Source organism: Sturnira hondurensis, unplaced genomic scaffold (assembly GCF_014824575.4).
Source record: "Sturnira hondurensis isolate 20B ecotype Veracruz unplaced genomic scaffold, ASM1482457v3 Scaffold0004136, whole genome shotgun sequence".
Lineage (NCBI taxonomy): Eukaryota > Metazoa > Chordata > Mammalia > Chiroptera > Phyllostomidae > Sturnira > Sturnira hondurensis.
This window is the reverse complement of record NW_028076767.1, coordinates 9,028,353-9,050,707: the sequence shown is the minus strand read 5'-3', so window position 1 is coordinate 9,050,707 and position 22,355 is coordinate 9,028,353. Positions and strand designations below refer to the sequence as shown.

General features: G+C 39.3%; 1 protein-coding gene across 9 annotated transcripts in view; it reads right to left on the bottom strand.

Annotated features, from left to right (window-relative positions):
• ANKRD44 (ankyrin repeat domain 44) overlaps positions 1-22,355 on the bottom strand; it is a 316,425-nt gene that overhangs the window by 101,320 nt on the left and 192,750 nt on the right. For 5 of the 9 annotated variants that reach the window (XM_037043709.1, XM_037043702.1, XM_037043703.1 and 2 more), the window contains exons 10-13: positions 17,141-17,255; positions 4,886-4,968; positions 3,677-3,794; positions 1,632-1,700 (exon numbers count right to left, since the gene is read on the bottom strand). In XM_037043709.1, the coding sequence (XP_036899604.1) occupies positions 1,632-1,700; positions 3,677-3,794; positions 4,886-4,968; positions 17,141-17,255 (385 nt within the window). The remainder of the gene's footprint in view (positions 1-1,631; positions 1,701-3,676; positions 3,795-4,885; positions 4,969-17,140; positions 17,256-22,355) is intronic. The other 4 variants (XM_037043704.1, XM_037043707.1, XM_037043711.1 and 1 more) reach the window with 1 other exon arrangement.

Genomic DNA, 22,355 nt, shown 5'->3' with positions numbered 1-22,355 from the left:
ACTCTTTAGTTCCAGAAGTTCTCTTTCCCTTTTGTCTGAGACTCTTTAGCTCCTATCTGGACGTCTCCTGAGCACGCAGCACATGTTGCCTTGATGTTAGCTATAGGTGTCATCTCATCTTCTCCACTGAACTGGAAGGTTGACGGGAAGAACAGTGCACAAAGAATCAGAAGCCCTGGGTTCTGGTTTGGGCAAAGCTGCAGGTGGGACCCAGCCACACCCCCTACCCAGGCCTGGCTGGCTTTGTCCTAATGTCTATAAGCACCTCTGAGCAGCTGTCTCTCAAGGTCCACTCTACATCTGAAATTCCACATACACGTATAACTTGTTTAGCTTCTCTGGGCCCAGTGTTCTCATCAACTAAAAAGGGCAGTAATCATCTCCATGCACCTCACAGAGTTACTATGAGAAATCGAGTGGGTAACATTTAGAGAATATAGCACTTTGTGAAGTGTAAGACTGTGCAGAAATATAAAGTAATGTTTTATATCACTTATTTTGAGTCCTCAATTATTAAAAGTTTATCTGCTGTTCCTAGACAATTTTCAGGGAATGATAACCAAACAGCATACTAGAACTAGAGTAACTTTATTTCAAGTGCTGTTTATCAATTTTCAAGCCCAACTATTTTATATATTGTAGTCAATTGAAGGGCTCTTTGACTAGTTGATTTACTCCTTTTTAGTCCAAAACAAAAAGGAAATGATAAGTATTTTACATATTAAATTGCTTGTGTTTTTATTAACTAGGCTGAAAATTACTAGGTACCAACTATGTGGCAGAGCCTGGAGCTAAAGAGAAAATGGGGCCCAGTCCTTGTTCTCAGGACACCCACAGTCAGGTGATGAGAGTGGCAAGGACAGAGTCCGTGGGCACTGTGATGCGCACTGCAGTCACGGAGCACACGGGGCGAGGGGCGCAGAGAGGAAGGGCGCCCCATCAGAGCGGTAGGTGGCTGTCACAACATAAACCCGAAGGCTGAGTATGAGTTGTCCTCTGCAGCTTGGTAAGAGAAGAAATGTGTAGCAACTTTCAGAGCCAGGGAGTGCGTGTAGACAAGGAGTAGAGAGAAGTTATGGCAAAAATAAACTAAAATCTAATTTAATTAATAGATTTACACCCATGTGTTGTGGTAATACTATGGTGCGACGCAGCAATGCAAAGGACCAATAAGGGAAGAAAAGCTCTATGACTCATTACTGGTGGTGGTGGTGGCGGCGGTGATGTGTGTGTTTCATGTTTTAGACGTGTCTAAAGATTTACCCCAAGATGAAAGTTCAAGAAATGTAAGAAAATGCTCTAGATCTTGTGACCACATTCTGGCTTAGGGAGGCTAAACTGCTGTAATCTGGTGCAAACGGAAGTTCCTAAACTATATCCATGCAGAGGATTTAAAAAGACGGGAAGGAGAAGACAGACCACTGGCACTTCTAAACAGAAGCTGCGAGAGATGCTCTGCTTGCCACTGGTGCTTTGTGGGCATCTCACTACAAGAAGGGGTTTCCTCCTGGGGATGGAAACTCCCCAGCTAGCTCCCCTTTTCCCTTTTCAACACAACATGCTTTCCAGATGGAGTGCTCCCTGCTTCTTTCATTTCGGCACTCGAGAAGCAGAGTCCCCTGTTTACATACCTCCCACACTTGTCCTTTTTATGGAAATCCGCTCCACTGCTCTGCAAGAGTTTTATACATTCCACATTACTAGAAAGACAGGGAAAACATCATTAAGGCGGCAGAGGTGAACTGCTGGGCTAGCTTCAGAAAGCGCCATATTCTGCACAGTGCAGGTGAACGTAAATCAATACTTTCAGCCTTAAATTCAGCTAACACAAAAACAACCTCCCCATAGTAGAGTAATGACATATGAAGGATCTACAGTTACCAAAATTATTTTTTCAAAGCTAATAAATCAGTACATGAAAGAGCTTGGTGAAACATTTTCAATTCTGTGACTAAGGAATTTAATGACTATTATATGGTTAAACCGTTAAGTGGTGGTTTTGTCATTTATGCTAAAATTCTCTTTTACAACCATCAAGACTTTATGAAACAACCCTCTAAATCTACAATAATTCCATGTCACCTTTAAACAGTGAGCCGGAGTGGATGAGCATTACCTTGTATCGAAGCAGAATGAATTCACCAGGCTAACCATTTTCGACCCAGACTCTCCTTAATGGAAAATGAAACAGCTGCATTTCCCTGTCTTTTTAATCTAGGTGAATGAATGTGCAGAACCAAGGCCGAAAATGATGTAATGGAACACAGTGATCTTCCAAAGCTTCTGTGTCATTTGCAGAGGCAATAAATCACGTTTTGTAGAAAGCAAAGGACTCACTGGAATGAATTTTCCCATTGAAGGGTATGCCGCTAAATATTCATCCTAACAGGAGTTTCACACATGAATGCAGGATGGTGTGCTGTCACTTTCTGTGCAGGTCTGGTATTTTTTAAAATGTGGGCATCAAAACAGACAATCGTCCATCATTGTTTTAAACTTAAAATGCTAAGAAGTGTCCTAGGAGTTACTGTTTTATTATCATTTACACATGAAAAATGACCTCATTAATGGTAAACCTGAGCAGAGCAGGGCTCTCCCCACCCCCATCTGAAAGCTCCTTATAGCCACCTTTCTCAGAGAATTAGCTGTTTCAGAGAACTTTCTGAGACACTCTGCGCTGGTGCAGCAGGCCCGTTGATGGAAAACGCCTGTCCCCACTGAGAAGCCAAAGCACCAAAGGCAGAGGCACATCCCAGGTGTGTAGCTCGTGAAGCTCATGTGATTTGGGGGAATGAGGTGAAGCAAAGGAGGTTCTTTTAAAAAACAACATAAAATTATGAATATAAAACGAGATATGACTTTGGAAAGGAACCACGAAAATAAAGGGCCCCAAAGCTTCACAGTTTATCTACCCACCTCCGATACAGAGATAAATGCAGAAGTGTTGCTGTTCCTTAAGGACTTAGGAAATTGCTTAAGGACCAACATCTTGCCCAAGTAAAGCCATCGGAGAAAGGCCACGTTTGGGTGATGGGGTCACACATCAACAACATATTGATCAGAGCCTTAATCTAACCACTGACATGAAAAAGAGTATCTGATGAAAAAAATTCTCTTTGCAACTTATAAAAAAAGGCAAGGATTAAATCCCTTCTTTCTTATCCTTTGGGTTTTCTTAACCATTGTTCACATTTAACCACTATCAAGGCTCAAAAATCAGTTTTGAGATAAGGTCAAAAATGTCTGTAAATGAACTTGAATTAACTCAATGTTGGATTCCCTTGATCATCATCAACCTACCAGCAACAAGAAGGAAAAACTTAAGAACAAATCTCAAATTATTTTCTTTCGGGGTAAGGAATACCAAGTAGATGTATATTCTGTAGGGTGAAAATCTACAATTAAAAAATGGAAAGAAAAGAAAGTAACGAGAATAAAACAAAAGCAAAATAATTTTCAATATGAAATGGGCTGAAATTTTTCTCTGGAAGAACCACTCTTCCATTACTAAACACAGGTAAATCTGGAAGTACAACAGTGGTATCTGGTGATGGTAGAAGTGATTCTTTCCCCTTTTACTGTGGAAATTGCCTTTGAATCACAGACAACTTAAGACACTTAAGATGAGTTAGTAATTAAGTCATGAAAATAACAACTAAATTTGCTAACTACTCACCCTCCTGCAGCAGCAGCATGAAGGCACGTTCTTCCAAATTTATCTGGGGTGTCTATTTCAAAGCCTGCAGACAGCACGTGCTCATTACTAAACAAGGACACTATGCTATACTTTTGTCCTAGTTAAACCACAAGAAACATTGCAGAGACAGAAAAATCAGTTAGTAGAAAAACCAGAACGCAAGCAATTGTAGTCAGAAAGAGGTTGTCATGGAAACAAATGGTAACTGCTCAAGCTTGGCAATTTTATAGGAAGAACCGTGAAGTCAAGAAGAATTTATTTCCACATTCAGCTCTGGGTGAACCACAGCCCCACGTTTCAATCCCAGGATAGAAATTTATGAAACCAATTTGAGATAAGTAGGGCAATAGGCAGACAGATAGAACACATGGAGAAAACATGGAAGGTAAAGGAGTCATCTTAACATGCTGGAAGAGATATTTTCTTAATAGATTACTAGCTTTCAGTTGGTTTAAGATTTGGGAAACATGCTTTCATGCAGAGATTATTTTTAAACATGCCAAAAGCAGGGAAAATGAGTCAACCATAGGTAAAGTACTTATAGGGAAAAAATGCCTCTGGAATATCTGCTGAATTAATTCATAAACAGTCTTTGCCTTGCAGATCTCTATCACCTTTGAAAGCCAGGAACTTCTTTATACAGGGAGGTTGGCAGAAGCAGTGATAAGAAAGATTAGCAAAGCTCCAAACCAGAAGGAATTTCTTGGTTCCAAACAGGCCCGCATTAAAAAAATAAAAATTAAACCTAGTTGGAGGGGATTATCCATGGTGATTTTTCAGAGCCCACAGAGTGGGATGGTAACACAACATTTTCTACTGTCAAATGGGGGGGTGGGATTTGGCTTCTTTCCTTTGTTGAAAAATATTAAGCGCTAAGTCACCATTTTAAGCTTCAAAGATGTTTTCTCCATCGATGACAAATTTTCTGTGAGCTCTGGCCATCCCTGCCTGTCTCTCACTGTGGGTCACCCCAGCTTTGACTTGAGATAAACAGACAAGATTCTCATCAGGGGCAGGGATACTGACATTCCAGCAGGTCCACCACCAAGGACTGCTAGAGACTGTCCCCAGAGCAGGTAATGAATGACATGAAGCACAGACAGCCACTCACTCTGACCAGACACCTGACACCACGTGGCTCACTTACAGGACACATCGAGCCTCATCTGTGACAATGGAGCTACTTACCCGATGACAGCAACTTTCTGCAGCAGTCAGAGTGAGCATTTAGGGCTGCCAAGTGTAAGGGGAACATGCTATGGATTCCACACCTGGAGAGGAAAAGACAGAGCAGTTCACAGCAACAGCTCTCAAGACACACGCAGAGGGACAATTACCTTCCCAGAAGTCCTCTGGTGAAAGGTAAACCCACAACACCTCACATAAGGACTCTCAGCTGAAATAATTTTGTGATTCTTCCACTTGAGAAATAATTACACAGCCATTTTCTACCTTAACATAAGAAAGTCATGGACCTAAGTCAGAAGTAAAAGCCCATAACAATAGAAGTGGATATTTTAAAGAAAATGGTTCACATAAACATATGTGACTCTTTACCTTTAATATTAATTTCCTTTTGTTTTTTTCTTTCAGGTTAGCAATTTGAGGTCTCATTCATTCATTCATTCATTCATGTATTCATTCATGTATTCATTCATCAATACTGCCTAAGTATCAGATACTATGGTAAATGCTAGTGATAAGACAAACTCTCAACTTTGAAAAGCAACCTGCTTTATTCTTTGAATTAATAAACAAATATTTATTATTGACCTATGATGTGTCAAGCACTTTGCTAGAAGTTAAGAGTAGCTGTATTATTGAAAATAAAATATTGTTTTTATTGTTAAATAAAATTGTTAAATATTATTTTTATATATTGTTAAATATATAAAAAGATTTTATATATTTTTAAACAGAGGGGAAGAGTGGGAGAGAGACAGGGTGAGAAGCTTCAACATGTGATTGCCTCTCAAACGCCCCCTACTGGGGGGTCTGGCCCACAACCCAGGTATGTGCCCTGACTGGGAATGGAACCAGCCACCCTTTAGTTCGAAAGCTCAAATCCACTAAGCCACACCAGCCAGGGCTGAAAATAAAATTTCAGATGAGAATAAGTTTACCACAGTTTACCTTTCGCAGGTAAAACTTCACCTCCCTAACAGACTTATATATTGCACATTAACCCACATCAGGGCACCAGTCACAAACGCAGGTGGAGATAGCAAACATTCTCTTGCACATATTTCATTAATCTAGCAGATTTTTCCCTAACAGTATAACAGAAAGAAGCTAGAAGAGCACTTTTTAGATGGATCCCCCACCATCGCACAGTCCCCAGGATGGTCCCTAAGGGACAGGCAGCCCTCTGACGGCAGGGCCCTTTGCCTCCAGCATTAAATCCTCCTCTTGCCCACCTCTCCTCAAACCAGGACCCAAAGCTCTGTGCTGAAATGTAGTTCACAATAAACAGCATCATCAGGAGATTCCTGTGTACTTACAAGTATTTATAAGGTTAGTGACCATTTCTCATAACATCTCATTACATTCAAATAATATATTTCAGATTTTGTAAACTGTCTGCACAGAACAAGCAAGTACGCCCATTTACACCTGCAGCATAAATTACCTGTTTCTTCTCTGGCACAAAGTGGCCCGTTTTCGATTCTACACTTCATAAAAAAGTGTAGAATATGATTTGAATCATATTCTATGATTCACATATGATTTGAATACAAGTTTTGGATACATGAACTTTATTTGCTATCTTAAAAGTTACTATGATGCCTGTGAATGTGTGAAAGTATATGCAGATTCACATACACTTCAAGGTGTTCAGTGTTCTGCCAAATCTCAGTCTGCCAGAAACTAACTGCCTCTCTCCTTCCATGAAAACTTCTTTCTTGGCGTTTTTGTTCAGTCTTCCCTCTGTTCATTTTCTTTTCCCTATATGGAGATTTCCAGCCCAGTGTATATAATAGCCAACATCCATCAAGAGATGCAATTTGCCCGCTTTCTGGGCAGTGTCATGTGCAAGGGAACTGCTTGTAATTGCCTCTCTCATCATTTATTAAAAAAAAAAATCCTGAAAAGCAATTGCATCAGTGGCAACCCTGACGCTCATGAAAAGAAAGAACGTGTTCATCCGGGGGGCGGGGGGCATTTTTATTTGTGCTGCTGTTTATATTGTTCCCTCTTGATGCCAGTGAAACATAGTAATTTCTTTTCATGTATATCTTCCTAAATGGAACTTTAAGCTAATGAGATTTTAGCTAACCATTTTATTTATTTGGGGCAACTGAGGTGAAAATACATGATTAAATATCTCTGGACATTCGCAAGAGGAAAATAGATAGAATGTTTTTAAGTTCCTGAAAAAACATGCCTGAAATCAAAGACTGAATTGTTCAAGATTTCTGAGTCTTCCTTATTCTTTATATATATATAAAAATATTAAAATATAAATACATAAAATTTTATATTATATACATAACACATACTTAGGTCTACATTACATACATGTGTATATATAAAAATACATATAGCATATAACATGTCCTATATAAAATATATACCATACGATAAATATATAGAGAGATAAATAAAATATATATTGATATAAAGTAACATAAGCAAATGAATTAGAGAAATTAGCATCAAATTCTATAAGAAACCAATTAGGAAAACATAAAAAGTACAAGTGACAATATGACAGCAACAGTATTGTAACATATTCCATAATCTTCATTCCCAATACTTCTAATTAAGCTCACCACTTAACACCACTGTATGTAGATAACTTATCACACTGTGCATTAGCTAATTATGTCTCTTTTTTGCTGTTATTTATGAATCTGGGAAGATGTGGGAGGCAGAACTATTCTATAAGGTCTAACACAAATTCTGACATATATTTTTCTTCCATAGTTAATAAGTCACTACCTCAGTTTTGAAAACATATTAATTTAGACTCAAATTCTATTAGCCTTTGAACTTGAATATGCTCTATTGTTCAAATAGAAAAACTAAATATCAGGTCAAAATTGGAAAGAATGTAAAAATGGAATTCAGAATTCCCGAATCGCTTCAGAAACAATCCTGAATTTCAAAATAAAACTAGTCCTTCATTATCATAACGTAAGACTGCTTCTAAAGGAAGGGCCATAAAACCTTTAGCAGGACTGTAAGTCTCAGAAGTCACTGTCTTATAAGTCAAATAAGAAGAATCACCTTACATCATCAGGTAGACATCCAGGAAGATCAAGAAATAAAGATGTCAGATAACACTAATCTTAACAATGCATAAATTACAGAAAAGAGGAGACCAATTCCAGTGAAACTGCTATATTTATTTGACCAGTCATAAAATTAATGGAACACATTTGTATTAGCTATTTCTAATTTAGCTGTTCGCTGGTGTCTCCTACCCAGTTAGCTAAAAACAAATGAGGTCAGGATCATTTGTAGACCGCTATCCGAGGTGAGAACAGAACTTCTTGCACCACTAGAATATCAGTTCTTTTAAGCAGTGGCCTTGGCCTCAGAAACACAGTCTGTCCCTTCCCACGTGTGGTCTTTTCTGCAACCTTCCTTTAAGTCATATTGGAAAGAACACTGTGGTTAAGGTAACGGGATCAGAAACTTTAAGACTGAGTTCTACTTTACCTGCTTGCTTGCTACTTGATGTTCAGCAAGTATGTAACAGTTCCCTCCTCCAGAAAGATAACAACAATGTCAATCTTATAGGGCAATGGCAAGGATTAACTGAGATAATGCATACAAAGCCCTGAACAGATGGTCTGGCCCTTGATAAGCCTTTACCATGCACGTCAGTATTATCATCGTCCTCATAATTACTATTAGCTTAGTTGGATATTCAGCCCTCCTTGGGTTCTGAAGTTGTAAGCAGATCATACTTCCTTAAAATCAGGTGTGTGATTCCTCAAAAGCTAAGAATGAATGTGATCAGCTAGCATTTCTGTTGTCTTTCTTCATTTCAAAGCCCTTTATTGCACTTACCTCATAACTCTGCTGGGGGAACTGGCCTAGTTTTGCCCACTGAGTGGATGAGACAAAAACATTGGATGATTTTTGATCATCCAATGATTTTGTGATTCTTAATTCTACTGATCAACCCAAATTTTTAAAAAATCAGTTTTGCATTAATTTTGTTCATGGCATTTTAGCATTTATCACCTGCCCCTAAATTACAGCATTTAGGTATAACTGACAACAGTGAGACTTGGTCTTTGTTGTCTGCAACTCACAGGCATTTTCAGTGATTCCTTTTGAACAAAGCCCAAACATGAGTGTGGCTTACAAGGTCCCTTCTGGGTCTGGCTATTGCTTCACTCGTGTGTGCTCTGGAATCGCAGTGAACTTGGAACCATTCTTCCTGGAGGCCGTGTCCTGCCCCCAGCTGTTGCACCTGCAGGTCCCTCTACCTGAAACTCGTTCATCTTTCTCCCCTGCTTCTTGTAGCCCTTCTCAAACTAATCAATGCATCTCAGAGGTGGGGGCGAGGTGTGCAGTCACTGAAAATACCTTTGGGCTTTCAAGAGTTCTTTATGACAATTTTAAAACTTTTTCCTTTTGATGATAATCTAAACCAATTAGCACAAAAGCATATTTGGTTTCATCTGAACACCACCTTATCACTACATACCTCTGCAAATCCAGGGCCCGTGTTTGTCTTTAGTGCCCCGTGGTGTGGTGGAGTACCACTTTAGATGGCAGGGGGCAGTAAGGAAAAAATAAAGGTGGACTCAGTGGACAAATGGTGTCTGAACCCAGGGCAGGCCAATGATAATGCGGTACAGTGAGCCTTCCCCAGTTTGGCGATCGCTTGCGCTGTGTGACAAATCCACTGTCCCACCACTTTACACCCCTGCACAACCTCCACGCCTGCAGTGCGTACTAAATGCTGAGGAGTAGCCACCACAGCCACCAGGACCCTAATACCATACAAATGGCAATCTAATTTTGGTAAAACGTGGACTATCACATCACTCATTACTTGGAGAGACAACTAGCCTCATGGTTAGGACCTGAGGCTCCAGATACAGGCCACCAAGAATGGAGTCCCACTTTCACCCCTCGCAAGCACTGGTGACATGTACTGCAACTGTAAGATAGTGGCAGTCATAGCACTTAGCCCATGGTGTTCCCGTGACAGTTAAATGTCACCCTTCAGAGTGGGGACTAGCATGGGTAAGCACTTGTAAATGTTTGCTTCCATTGATTGACGATCTGTGTAGTTCAAGTGAATGTTGTTTGCAAGTGTTTTATAATTTTGGGGATTTATTGACATATTAGAATCAAAAGCCTAAGGAGTTTCTATCTAGTCTTAGTTTATATGTATTCAAGTAACATTATAATGAAAATCATTGAAGTCCATAGTTGGGTCTGCAGACTCTCAATACCATGACCTAACTAACTGCTACTCGCTCTGCCATCTCCCGTGATCACTGCCCCTCCCAGAAGCTCTCCCTGGCCCTGCTACGTCCCAGACATGCTCCCTGGAATGTCCCAGTGGCACTTGGCCACTGTCCTAGCATTACATTTAGCGTACATGCTTGTAATTGCTTGTTAAACTCTTACCTCCAAGAGAGCAGGGACCTCTGTAACCCCAGAACCTGACAAAGTGGGGGCCACTTAACAGGCCTTCAACAACCATCTAGTGAATAAATGGATGTCAGAACAGCTACCTGCATAGCTACGACATCCCTGCAACAATTCTGCTGCAGGTGAGGCGGAAAGAGGTGAGAGCACAATGGGTCAGGTGGAAGAGACATTGAAACCCTTGAGAAACCCAAGTGCCTCCAACCTAAAAAAGTGGACAAAGAAAAACCAAAGGGCTTTGACATCACATAGAGTTACACGAGTCAAGCTGCAAAAAGTGCTCTTAGAGTTCAGAGAAGCAAAAAGAGTAACAAATGACATTCGATCAAGGCCTGAGAATAAAATTCAAATAAATTCATAAGAAAGTAATGATCATAAAACTTGCCATATACAGATCTTTTAAAACACACCCAGTCGTATTGGTTATGAATAGAAATGGGTTATTTTGATAAGTGTTATACATTTGTTCACTTATTTACAGAAGGAAAGGCCTGCTTTTCTCCCCATTAATAAGCTACCCTACCTAGACATGAAAGGAACCAGAGAACAGTGATGCTCGGGGAGGAGAGGCGTCTTCAGTAACGTTAATCTTCCCCAACTCTCCTCCCCCTCCTTTTGATGTTTTCCCCACAGGCCCTTGGAGATGCGGCTCTTCCTGCCTTTCCCCTCATTTCTTTCCACTCCCCCCCCACACATCAGATAATACAGCCTTGGGAAGCTGCTTTCAATACATTCGCACTTTGGGGCCTTTGAATACTTTCTGCAACTCCTTTCTTGCTTCTCCCTCTATCTTCTTACCTTGCACAATTCTATCCAATTCCTGGCAAACTCCTATCCCTCCTTCCTTTTGCTGAAACGTCCCCTCCTCTGCAGAATCCAGAGAGTCACTGTTCCCACCGCCTGTTTCAAACCTCTGTTATAACAAACCTCATGAAACTGCGGTCATTTGTTCCGGATTTTTCCCTCCACCACTAGACTTAGGGGCCCAGAAAGTCCTTGAAACTTACCACACTTCCCAGGACCATTTATATTTTGGCTCATTTTCAACTGTGTTGCACAAAATTGTCAAATAAAATAAAATTTCTTATAATACACTGCCCTCATATTGTTCTTCACCAGATAATTTAGTTACTGTTACTCACAGTTTCTGTGATCAAGGCTAAATTCTTTTTTTGAGTATATTTTATTGATTATGCTATTATAGTTGTCCCATTCTTTCATCTCCTCTCTGTCCCCCTCCTCCTGGTATCCCCATTCCTGCCAGCATCTTCCCCTCTTAGTTCATGTTCATGGGTTGTACATATAAGCTCTTTGGCTTCTCCATTTCCCATACTATTCCTAACCTCCCCCTGCCTATTCTGTACCTACCATTTATGCTTCTTATTCCCTGCACCTTTTCCCTCATTCTCCCCTTTCCCCACCCCCCACACTGATCTCCCTCTATGTGATCTCCATTTCTGTGATTCTGTTCCTGTTTAGTTGTTTGCTTACTTCATTTTGTTTTTGTTTTTTAGGTTCAGTTATTGATAGTTGTGAGTTTGTTGTCATTTTACTGTTCATGCTTCTGATCTTTTTCTTAGATAAGCCCCTTTTACATTTCATATAATAAGGGCTTAGTGATGATGAACTCCTTTCAGCTTACCTTATCTGGGAAGCACTTTGTCTGTCCTTCCATTCTATGATAGCTTTGCTGCATAAAGAAATCTTGGGTGTGTGCCCTTGCCTTTCATGACTTCAAATACTTCTTTCTAGCCCCTTCTTGCCTGTTGGGTTTCTTTTGAGAAATCAGCTGATAGTCTTATGGGAACTCCTTTGTAGGACATTCTCTTTCCCTTTGCTGCTTTTAAGATTCTCTCCCTATCTTTCATCTTTGGAAATTTAATTATGATGTGTCTTGGTGTGTTTCTCTTTGGGTTCAATTTGTTTGGGACTCTCTGAGCTTCCTGAACTTTTTAAATTTAATTTTATTTATTTTTATAATTTACTTTTATCATATGTTTTTCCATTACCATTTATGCCCCTTAGACCCCTTCCAGCCCTGCAACCCCCACACTGTTGTCCTTGTCTGTGAGTCCTTTTTCCTTTTTGCTCTACAACTTACTTTTTGTTTTTTTTTTAATTTTTTTTATTTTTTATCATTTGGAATATTTTTTTATTTAATTCTTATTCAACTACAGTTTTCTGTTTTATATTCCCTGCCCTGCCCCACCCCAGTGATCGCCGCCTCCCTCCCATTTCCACCCCCCACCTTAATTATTGTCCATGTGTCCTTTATACCTATTTATGTGAGTCCCTCCCCTTTCCCCCTATGATTCTCTCCCCTCTCCCCTCTGGACCCTGTCAGCCTGTTCCATATTTGAGTGTCATTGGTTGTATTTTGCTTGCTTGCTTTGTTGTTTAGATTCCTGTTAAAGGTGAGATCATATGGTATTTGTCTTTCACCGCCTGGCTTATTTCACTCAACATAACATTCTCCAGTTCCATCCATGATGTTGCAAAATGGTAGGAGCTCCTTCTTCCTTTCTGCAGCATAGAATTCCATTGTGTAAATGTACCATAGCTTTTTTATCCATTCATTTACTGATGGGAATCTAGGTTGCTTCCAACTCTTGGCTATCGTGAATTGTGCTGCTATGAACATCCGGGTGCATAGGTTCTTTTGGATTGGTGTTTCAGGGTTCTTAGGATATACTCCTAATAGTGGAATTGATGGGTCAAAAGGCACGTTCATTTTTAGTTTTCTTAGAAAGTTCCATACTGTTTTCCATAGTGGTTGTACCAGTCTGCAATCCCACCAACAGTGAACTAGGGTCCCCTTTTCCCCATGACCTCTCCAGCACTTGTTGTTTGTTTCTTTGTTTATCATAGCCATTCTGACTGGTGTAAAGTGGTATCTCATTGTGGTTTTAATTTGCATCTCTCTGATAGCTAGCAATATCAAACATCTTTTCATGTGTCTCTGGATCCTCTGTATGTCCTCCTTGGAGAAATGTCTGTTCAAGTCCTTTGCCCATTTTTTAATTGGGTTGCTTGTCTNATATGCTTCCATTTGTTTGTGTCTTCCTTGATTTCTTTCTTCAGTGTTGTATAGTTTTCTGCATACAGGTCTTTTACCTCCTTGGTTAGGTTTATTCCCAGATATTTTATTTTTCTTTTTGCTATATTGAATGGGATTTTTTTCCTGATTTCTGCTTCTTCTGTTTCATTGTTGGTATACAAACATGCCTTTGATTTCTGGATATTGACTTTGCATCCCACTGTTTTGCCAAATTCATTTATTAGTTCGAGCAGTTTTTTGGTAGAGGCTATAGGCTTTTCCATGTACACTATCAAGTCATCTGCAAACAATGCCAGTTTTGTTTCCTCCTTTCCTATTTGGATGCCTTTTATTTCCTTTTCTTGTCTGATCACTGTGGCTAGAACTTCTAATACTATATTGAATAGAAGTGGCGATAGTGGGCAACCTTGTCTTGTTCCCGATCTTAGTGGAAAAAGATTTTAGTTTTTGCCCATTGAGTATGATGTTGGCTGTAGGTCTTTCATATATGGCCTTTATTATATTGAGGAATGCTTCCTCTATTCCCATTTTTCTGAGTACCTTTCTCATAAATGGGTATTGTACCTTATCAAAAGCTTTTTACGCATCTATTGATATGATCATGTGGTTTTTGTCTTTGGTTTTGTTTATGTGAAGTATTACATTTACTGACTTACAAATATTGAATCATCCTTGCATCCCTGGGATGAATCCCACTTGGTCGTGGTGTCTGATCTTTTTGATGTATTGTTGGATGCGATTTGCCAATATTTTATTGAGGATTTTAGCATCTATGTTCATCAGTGATACTGGCCTGAAGTTTTCTTTCTTTGTTGTGTCTCTATCTGGCTTTGGAATTAGAATGATACTGGCTTCATAAAAAGAGTTGGGGAGTTTTCCTTCCTTTTGGATTTTTTGGAATAGTTTGTGAAGGATAGGTGTTAGCTCTTCCTTAAAAGCTTTGTAGAATTCTCCTGTGAAACCGTCTGGTCCAGGGCTTTTGTGTGATGGGGTTTTTTGATTACTTCTTCAATTTCATCTGCTCTTATTGGCCTGTTCAGGTTTTCTGTTTCTTTTTCATTGAGTTTTGGAAGATTATATTTTTCTAGAAATTTGTCCATTTCACCTAGGTTTTCAAATTTCTTGGCATACAATTCTTCATAGTAATTTCTTACAATCTCTTCTATTTCTGTGGTATCAGTTGTAATCTCTCCTCTTTCATTTCTGATTGTGTTTATTTGGGTCCTCTCTCTTCTTTTCTTGATGACCCTACTAAAAGGTTTGTCTATTTTGTTTATCTTTTCAAAAAACCAACTCCTAGATTCATTGATCCTTAGAATTGTGCTTTTAGTCTCTATGTCATTTAGTTCTGTTCTGATCTTGGTTGTTTCCTTCCTTCTACTTGCTCTGGGCTGTCTTTGTTGTTGTTCCTCAAGTTCTTGGAGGCGTCGGGTTAGGTTGTTTGTTTGAAATGTTTCTATCTTCTTTAGGTAAGCCTGTATTGCTAGGGACTTCCCTCTCAGGACTGCCTTCACTGTGTCCCATAAGTTTTGGGTTGTTGTGAGTTCATTTTCATTATGAGCTTCCCGAACTTGTACGTCTACTTTCTTCACCAGATTGGGGAAGTTTTCCTTCATTATTTTTTCACATAAGTTTTTAATTTCTTGCTTTTCCTCTTCTCCTTCTGGCAGCCTATGATTCAGATGTTGGAATGTTTAAAGTTGTCCCAGAGGTTCCTAAGCCTCTCCTCAATTTTTTTGAATTCTTGTTTCTTCATTCTGTTCTGGTTGAATGTTTATTTATTCCTTTTGTTCCAAATCATTGATCCAGTCCCAGTTTCCTTTCCTTCACTGTTGCTTTCCTGTACATTTTCCTTTACTTCACTTTGGGTAGCCTTCATTTGTGACCATACTCAATCATTTCTGTGAGCATCCTGATTACCAGTGTTTTGAACTCCGCACCTGATAGGTTGGCTGTCTCCTTATCACTTAGTTCTTTTTCTGGGGTTTTGGTCTGTTCTTTCATTTGGGCCATATTTCTTTGTCTCAGTGCACCTGTTACATTGTAAAGGGCAGAACCTTAGGTATTCAACAGGGTGGGGAAACCAACTTCGCTATGTTGTGGCACTGTATGTGTGGAAGGGGTCAGAATAGGGACAATGCTGCTTGCTTGGCTCTCACTCTGCTTTGAAGAGACTGGCAGTTTCTCATGCCATTGCAACTCCCACAGACTTTTATAGCCAGAGGCTCTGAGGCTTTCTTTTCCCCTGCAATGAAACCTTGGCTGGCATGGTCTGTCTTAATTCCCTGTTGTTCCTCCCTGTTTACCCAGCTACCACCTTGATGAACATACTCTCTTCCCTAACTGCCCATGTCCACTGCCCCTCCTACCAGTCTGGATGAATGTTTCTTCTTTAATTCCTTGGTTGTTAGATTTCTATTCAGTTTGATTTTCCAGCAGTTCTGATTTTTGTTTTTAAATTGGTTGGTTCTTTCTTTTGGTTGTAGAAGGAGGCACAGCCTATATACCTACACCTCTATCTTGGCTGGAACTCCTTCAAGGCTAAATTCTTCATTCAAGAATCTAAGGCTCTCTTTAATTTAATTCTACTAAATATTAAATAATTGTTAGCATTTATTGATATTTTGGTCTAGGCAATGTTCAAAGAGGTTTTAACATGAATTATCTTGTTAATAACCTTAGCAGATATATTTACTTAATTCACACAGATCTTAACCTATCGCAGAGAGCTTTACTACTAATTAAGTCCTTAAATCCTCATAACAAACTGATAGGTAAGTAGTATTATTATTAAATACTTTCAAATGAGGAAACCAAAGCACAGAGAGATTAAGCAATGGGCTCAAGGTCACACAGCTCACAAGCAAAGTAGCTTAGACTGGAACCGTAAGAGCATGGCCCCAATGTGTGACATGATACTGCCTCTAGGCAGAGCATTTCATCATCACACACATTCCATCAGACCAAACACACCCAAGAATTGTACTCTTTTCACCTTTTGTTCCTGCTTTCCACCCTGTGGGGGTGTCTGCCACCCTCTGCTCTACTAGAATTATTCTCCTTCAAAGCCTACCCAAAACCCACCTTTGCCTTGAAGGCTTTTTTGAAAACTCTGGCTACCTCGGAGCTCTCCCCTTCCTGTTCACAGTCTATGGCATGTTGTCTACACCAAACATACTGCCACTTAAGTTCTATTTCATTGAGAATTTCATTATATACTATCTTGCATGGTTCTTTGTCTTAGGTAGGCCTTGGGCCTCTAACACAATTACAACCTCCTTGAAGGTACCAGCCAGGTAACTGACTTCTGAAATTTTCCATAGCACCCAGCATTGTGACAGACTAGTACAAAGGCTTTATACATTTGTGTTAAATTGAAGTGTAAAGTGAAGTCAGGTCCCCCTTCCCTGAATAAATTCTGAATTTGCCCACTTCTGTTTTATTTTCCCTGCTTAACTGTCACTGAACATGGGAAACAACGGAAGAATATTACAAAGCAGAGTTAGGAATAAAGTTCAAGTCTCCTTAATTAAAACCACTGGAATAGGCTACTTTTTTTGATGGGGCTGAAAAATAAATTTGGTTCTTCCTTGTATCTGTCATTAAAAGTCACTGAATTTAGTTCAAAATTAATTTGTCTTTAGCATAACAGTACAGATCTACTATAACCTGAATAAATGGAACCAATCTCCTGCATGGCGGAATCCCTTTGGCAATATTCCCACATGTGGCAATTATTCCACCGTATTTTTGCAGTAACCTACTTGGCTGTGTCAGCTCCGCTGGTTATTAGGGTGTTAATCAAAAGCTCATGACCGTATCTTGCAGCCACGTGGAGGGGAGTATTGCCATCCTTATCCACACAGTCAATTTCACCTCCTGGAAGAGATTTTTAAACACAGGATAACATAAGGATTCAGGCTGATTCAGATACATTCAGATTCTATGCTAGTCATTCATGTTGATCAAATGTTGATTTCTTTTCTACTCTGTGTGCATGTCTCCTTTGAAGGCTAGGAATGCTTTTCAAGGGTACAAGTCATCATCTGAAGTAGGAATATTATTGTTAAATCTGCATAGAGGGAAGTCTATTAGAAATGCTTTTGAAAAATCCTTCCATATTGTCTTCTGGAAGGATCTGAAACCATACAATTAGGTTCCAGCTCTGAAGGAATAATGTAATCAAATTGCATTAAATATAACTCTAAAGACATTCAATTTTAATTTTACCTGTTGAATTAAATATAGTAAAGGTTGAATTAAACCTTATACGAATGCATAAGAACCAAAAGGAGTGGAGAGTTCAGGAAAGTATTTTATGTAGTTTGATTACCTAATTTAAAATATGATGAGTAAAAGCATAACAATGAAATGAAAATACCTATATTTATGTATTTTCATTTTATTTTATTTTGCCTTTTCCTGAACTGTTTATCTTATTACATTTCTTTCCTTCCTCTTTTTATATTTATGTAAATATAATTAGTCTATTTATTCATTTATTTGAGAAACCACTTAAAAATAAGTTAGACACACACATATCTCACCCCTAAGAACAAAACCACACTCCTACATTACTGTAATTCCATCATTATGCCCAAGAAATTTAACATTGATACAACAGTTTTGTATACAGTGGATATTGTGGTTCCCCAATTGTCCAAAAAATGTGTTTAAGGGCTATTTTTTAAAAAATCCATGATCCAATCAGAAATTCTGATAGCATTTGGTTGTCATGGCTCTTTGTTTTCCTTTAATCTATATCTTCTTGCCTTTTATTTATTTTTAGTCTTGTTGATATTTTTGAGTCCTGTCAAATGTTCTACATTCTGGAATTGCCCGATTATTTCTTTATTACTATATTCAGGTTAAACATTTTGGCAGGCCTACCCCAGAGCTGATGTGCACTTCCCATTTCATCTCTTTGGCAGATGCATAAGGTCATGTTCTCCCACTGCTGGGTGAGGTACATTTCTGTAACTTGTAATGGCTACAGAGTTTGTGAACATGAGAAAGTTCTAAAAATGGATGAGTACACAACAATGTGAATGTACTTAGTTTTTAAACCATACACTCAAAAATAGTTTAAATGGTAAATTTTATGCTATGAATATCTTACCACAATAAAAAAGAGGTTTAATAACTTGGTTAAGATGATTTCTGCCAGGATACTCCATTGCAAAAAATGTCTTTGCTCCTTTGTAATTAAAAAGCAATTTGCGTGGTGATATTTGGGGACTGTTTAAATATCCTATTTCCCAACAAGTTTTCCTGCAATAACTTTAGCATTTACAGGGAGTAGTTTGTTCAAAAGTTGCTTGAATTCTTTATTCTGAATGCATATATTACCAGTTGGACACATAGTTAGGTTCACTTGATCCTGTTTGTTTTCAAATTCTCTCTGGATTTTCACTTAATTTTATTGTATTAATATATAAAATATTAATATGTTTCAAAAGTCAAAATTTGATTTTTGAAAAGCCTCACTCTCCTTTCTATTTCTTCCACTTCATTATCATCTCATCCTGTGGCAATCATCTCCATTAGTTTTGGTTTATGATTCCCACGTTTCTCCGCAAAAATAAGCACATACTCTTTTACATCTTGCTCTTTTTCTTTTCACGTAACCATATATCCTCAAACTCATTTCTAGGATTGCTTCTTGGACATCTTCCTTGTTTTTGTACAGCTTTATTGTTTTCATTGCCTGGATGCACTAATTCAGCGCACCAGTCTCAGATGGATGAGCCTTCAGCTTGCAAATACTACTTTTGCTATTATTAAGAATGCTATAGTGAATGACCTCATGCATACATTGTTTCATATTTGTTGGGTGCATCTTCAGGGCAAATCCCTAGAATGAGGATTTCTAGGTCAAAGAGTAAATAAAGATGTACTTTTGTTATATTTTGCCAAATTTTCCTCTCTAGGCTCTGTGCAATCCTGCAACTACAGACCATGGCAACGCCTCGTAGGCCTTTTCCCCATAGCCTTGTCAAGCTATGAGTACCTCCCATGTGATGGCTGAGAACTGGCATCTCAGTGGAGTTTCCTTTTGAATTTCTCTCATCAAGAACATTAAGCACCTTTTCATATATTGACGAACCATTTGCTTATCTTTTCCTATCAACTATTTGTCATTGACTTTTGCTCATTTTTCTCATTTTTCTGTGTTTGTAGGGGTCTGTGTATGTTAGGGGGTTCTTTTATTCCTTGATTTTCAAGGGCTTTTAAAATATTTAGGAGGCTACTCATTTATCAGTTGCAAGTACTTCCCCTGTAGATTTTCATTTGTAGTTGGTGCTTTACCCTAAAAATTTATTTTTGTAATGTATCAGTTTTTTTCCGGTACTTAGATTTTAAATTGTAGTTAGAAAGGCTTTAACCATACCCTGGCTTAAAAAAACTGACTTGTGAAAAGATTTGCAACATGTATTACTGATAAGTGGGTAATCTCCAAAATATTTTAAGAGCTCTTGAAATCAATAAATAAGGAGGAGTCAAGGAGAAGGAGGAATGGGGAGTGGCTACTAATGGTATGAGGACAGGCAGTCACCTGGTTTCTATGGACACCTCAGAGCAATCCTGTGTACATGAGCGTGTCTGTCCTGCCCACAGGGGTCAGCCTGAAAGGTCCACTCATGGAACTGCTCCAGGGAGATATGGGAGGAAGACCCCTGGACTTCAGTAAAGCCTTAGCCCTGAACACACACTAAATCACTCCAGGTCCTTTTTTAACAAACATTAAGGCTGCCATGTTCACGAGCCTCAAATATGCCAAAAACTGGTAAAGAATAAAAATCGAACTGTATGGGAGTCCAACATTCAATGAGTTAATGAAGAAACATTCATCCAGACCAGTAGGAGGGGTGGAGACGGCAGCTGGGCAGAGAAGACTCGCAGCACAGCAGTGGCTAGTGGACCAGGGAGGGCAAGGCTGTGGCTGGTGGGCAAGGTGGTAGGCTGGTGGACCCAGAGGGGTGGCGGAATGTGGACTGGGTGCAGATGAACTGGGCGGAACAACTGGGGAGCAAGACAGACCTTGGGACTCGGAATTTCACTGCAGAAAAATAAAGCCTCAAACCTCTGACTGAAAACATCTGTGGGAGTTGAGGGGGCACAGGAGAAACTCCTAGCCTCATGGGGGTGTTCATTGGAGAGACCCACAGGGTCCTAGAATGTACACAAGTCCATCCACCGAGGAATCAGCACAGGAAGAGCCCAATTTGATTGTGGGTAGCAGGGGAACTGAAAGCCTGCTGAGAGCCAAGCAAGCAGCGTTGCTCCCTCTTGGACCCCTCCCTCCCATACAGCTCCACAACACAGTGATCTGGGTTGCCCCACCCTGGTGAATACCTAATGCCCTCTACTATGTAACAGGCGCATTGAGACAAAAAAATGGCCCAAATGAAGAGATCGAAGCACCAGAAAAAATACAACTAAGTGACAAATAGATAGCCAACCTATCAGATGCACAGTTCAAAGCACTGGTGATCAGGATGCTCACAGAATTGGTTGAATATGGTCGCAAATTGGATGGAAAAAAGAAGGCAATGCTGAGCGAAATAAAGGAAAAGGTACAGGGAACCAACAGCAACAGGAAGGAAACTGGGACTCAACTTAATGGTGTGGACCAGAAAAAAGAAAGAAACATTCAACCAGAATGGAATGAAGAAACAATCCAAAAAAAAATGAGGAGAAGCTTAGGAACCTCCAGGACATCTTTAAATGTTCCAACATCTGAATTACAGGGGTACCAGAAAAAGAAGAGGAAGAACAAGAAATTGAAAACTCCGTTGAACATATAACAAAGGAGAACTTCCCCAGTCTGGCAAAGGAAATAGACTTCCAAGAAGTTCAGGAAGCTCAGAGAGTCCCAAAGAAGTTGGACCCAAGGAGGAACACACCAAGGCACATCATAATTACATTGGCCAAGGTTAAAGATGAGGCAAGAATCTTAAAAGCAGCAAGAGAAAAGGAGACAGTTACCTACCAAGGAGTGCCCATTAGACTATCAGCTGATTTCTGAGGCAAGAAATCAGGCAAGAAGAGGCTGGAAAGAAATATCCCAAGTCATGAAAGGCAAGGACCTACATCCAAGATTGCTCTATCCAGCAAAGCTTTCATTTAGAATGGAAGGGCAGACAAAGTGCTTCCCAGATAAAGTCAAATTAAGGGAGCTCATCATCACCAAGCCCTTATTCTATGAAATGTTAAAGGGACTTATCTAAGAAAAAGAAGATAAAAACTATGAACAGTAAAATGAGGGGGGAAATCACAGTCATTAACAACCACACCTAAAAAAACAAACAAACAAACTAAGCAAACAACTAGAACAGGATCAGAATCACAGAAATGGAGATCACATGGAGAGTTATCAGCAGCGGAGTGGGAGGAAGGAAGAGAGGGGAAAGGTACAGGGAATAAGTAGCATAAATGGTTGGTACAAAATAGACAGGGGGAGATTAAGAATAGTATAGGAAATGTGGTAGCCAAAGAACTTATATGTATGACCCATGGACATGAACTAAAGGAGGGGAATGTGAGTGGGAGGAGGTGTGCAGGGTAGGGGGAATGAAGGGGAGAAAATGGACAACTGTAATAGCATAATCAATAAATGTATTGTTGAAAAAGTCAATTTAAAACTGAAAAAATATATAAATAACTTCTACATATGCTTTTATTGTCATGTAAAATACAATGCATAACTTATTGGAAAAGCAAAAGACAAAATGTGTATTTGTTATTCAGAAATGTTTTATATTGAAATATGACTTTTATATGAAGGGATTTCCATTTTACAGTTACCCAAACCTTTCCCCTTTTACCTCAAAACCTTTAAGATTTTTTTGGGATGACAATTAAATACCTTTACTATTCATTTGATTGTTTCAAGTTAAATACTGGCAATCTGTCATTGATCATTAGTGAGGAAAATAAATATCTGTGAGTTTAGAAATATGCAGAGCATGTCAGAGG